The sequence below is a fragment of the Anneissia japonica genome, unplaced genomic scaffold (genome assembly GCF_011630105.1).
Source record: "Anneissia japonica isolate Jap-2015-1 unplaced genomic scaffold, ASM1163010v1 scaffold98468_len1713_cov147, whole genome shotgun sequence".
Classification (NCBI taxonomy): Eukaryota; Metazoa; Echinodermata; class Crinoidea; order Comatulida; family Comatulidae; genus Anneissia; species Anneissia japonica.
Window position 1 is genome coordinate 1 of NW_022734300.1, and position 1693 is coordinate 1693.

The 1693-nt window shown below is 27.6% G+C and overlaps 1 protein-coding gene across 1 annotated transcript; it reads right to left on the minus strand.

Moving 5' to 3' along the window:
* Positions 1 to 6: 6 nt before the first annotated feature.
* Positions 7 to 1213, minus strand: LOC117116356 (coiled-coil domain-containing protein 134-like; the record flags this gene model as incomplete). The annotated part of the gene is given in 3 exon segments (XM_033260374.1): positions 7 to 188; positions 545 to 616; positions 1035 to 1213. Coding segments are annotated over 3 exon segments (338 nt in total), but the record flags the coding sequence as incomplete, so codon positions are not given.
* Positions 1214 to 1693: the final 480 nt, after the last annotated feature.

Consider the following 1693-nt stretch of genomic DNA (forward strand, 5'->3'; position numbering starts at 1 on the left):
TATTTGTTTGAATTAACATGTACAAGGTTAGAAGTGAATGTCCTTTGGCACCTTATTATCACTTCATTGAAATTTAAAAATATGTTTGTTACATTTGTCTACTAAAGTTCGACTTTGCTCATTCTTGGTCCCTTCTTTTGTTTTTCCTTCTTTTTCTTTTTCTTTGGTTCAGCTTTCTTCTCTTGGAACTAAAGTAAAAAGATATATATTATTAATATAAATATGAATATAACCATAAGTGCTATATACTGCTAATGCTAATACCCCTAGTGCTACATTTCCAACAATGCTATGGCTTGCTAAAAATATCCATTGTTCTTAAAATATTCAGCAGACAATGAAAATTTATTTTGCTCCTTTTTAACATTTATAGAACACAGATATATTTATTTAATGTATTTTTCCTTAAATCAGCAGGGAAAAATTATATAGTAATTTAGATTACTTATTGTTTATTCCATCTCTGGTTTTTGGTTCTAATTTTGTATTGTTATTGTTTGAAAAAATAAAAATGAGATAAAATAAATTAAGATGAAACACCTACCTCAGGGGTTGTCTTCTTATAAGGGTTGTAATAGGAAGGATCCTTTGGTATAAATTCCATTTCTTGGGACATCTATAAAACATGTTTCTATTTTGTAAGAATGCTGATAAAACAGATCTTCAACATACACATTAAACATTTAATGTTAGTTTCAAAATTATTATTAATTATTTATTGTATAAAATTATAATTATTATCTAATAATTCATATTTCCATATGAAAAAAACAAACATCCACCAAATTAATGCTGTAATATATCATATGTGATCAATAAAATAAAAATCACAGTATCTTTTATATTCAAATTTTCGTGAATGTTGCGAAAATTATGGTTGGGATATATCAGAAAAAATACAATGTTGCAGTAAAGTTAGGAGCACTATTTTGTTGCAAATTAAAATACTTGTGGGTCAAAAAGAAAATGTTTTGAACACCCAACTAAACTGTAATATTTAGCACAGAGATCAATAAATTAAAAAATATTCTTACTAAATTAAAAAGCTGTTTGTGAACATCATCCAAAAAATCTGTTCGCTCTGCAAAATCCATCCCCCATCTCAGCTCATCCAGAAATTCTTTATTTTTGTCAAATATCTTGTGAGAAATGTCTGGTAAACGCAGTACAATATCACCAATAAATGCAACATTTTCAAGAACTACTGACACAACTATAAGGAAACATGAAATTAATTTAGCTATTAAATATTTTGAGAGCCTAAAGCTATGGAGTGATCAGCATTGACAAGTTGTTTTTCATGTTATTTATTTTGGTATACATACCATATCTATTGGAATATTGCCACTGCTTTGAATAAACACCTATATATAAATGGCCCCTTCAGAGCCTCATTTACAATAAACACCTCCCTCAAATAAATGCCCCAGGTGTTGAATTTTTTTTCAAATAAACACACCCCCACCCCACCCAAATGACTGTAAACAAAAGTAATGTAAGCAACATCATTCTGAACACATTTTGTTATCTAGGCCAGTAAAATTACATTTTTTTCTAAACTGATTGAAACCAATTACCTTGTTATACTGTAGTTTCACATTTACAGTAAAATTAACAAAGCTTAAGAATATTAAATATATTAATTTTTAAAAAAACATTAAAAAACATTAAAATTTTATATAGCATCAGTGCG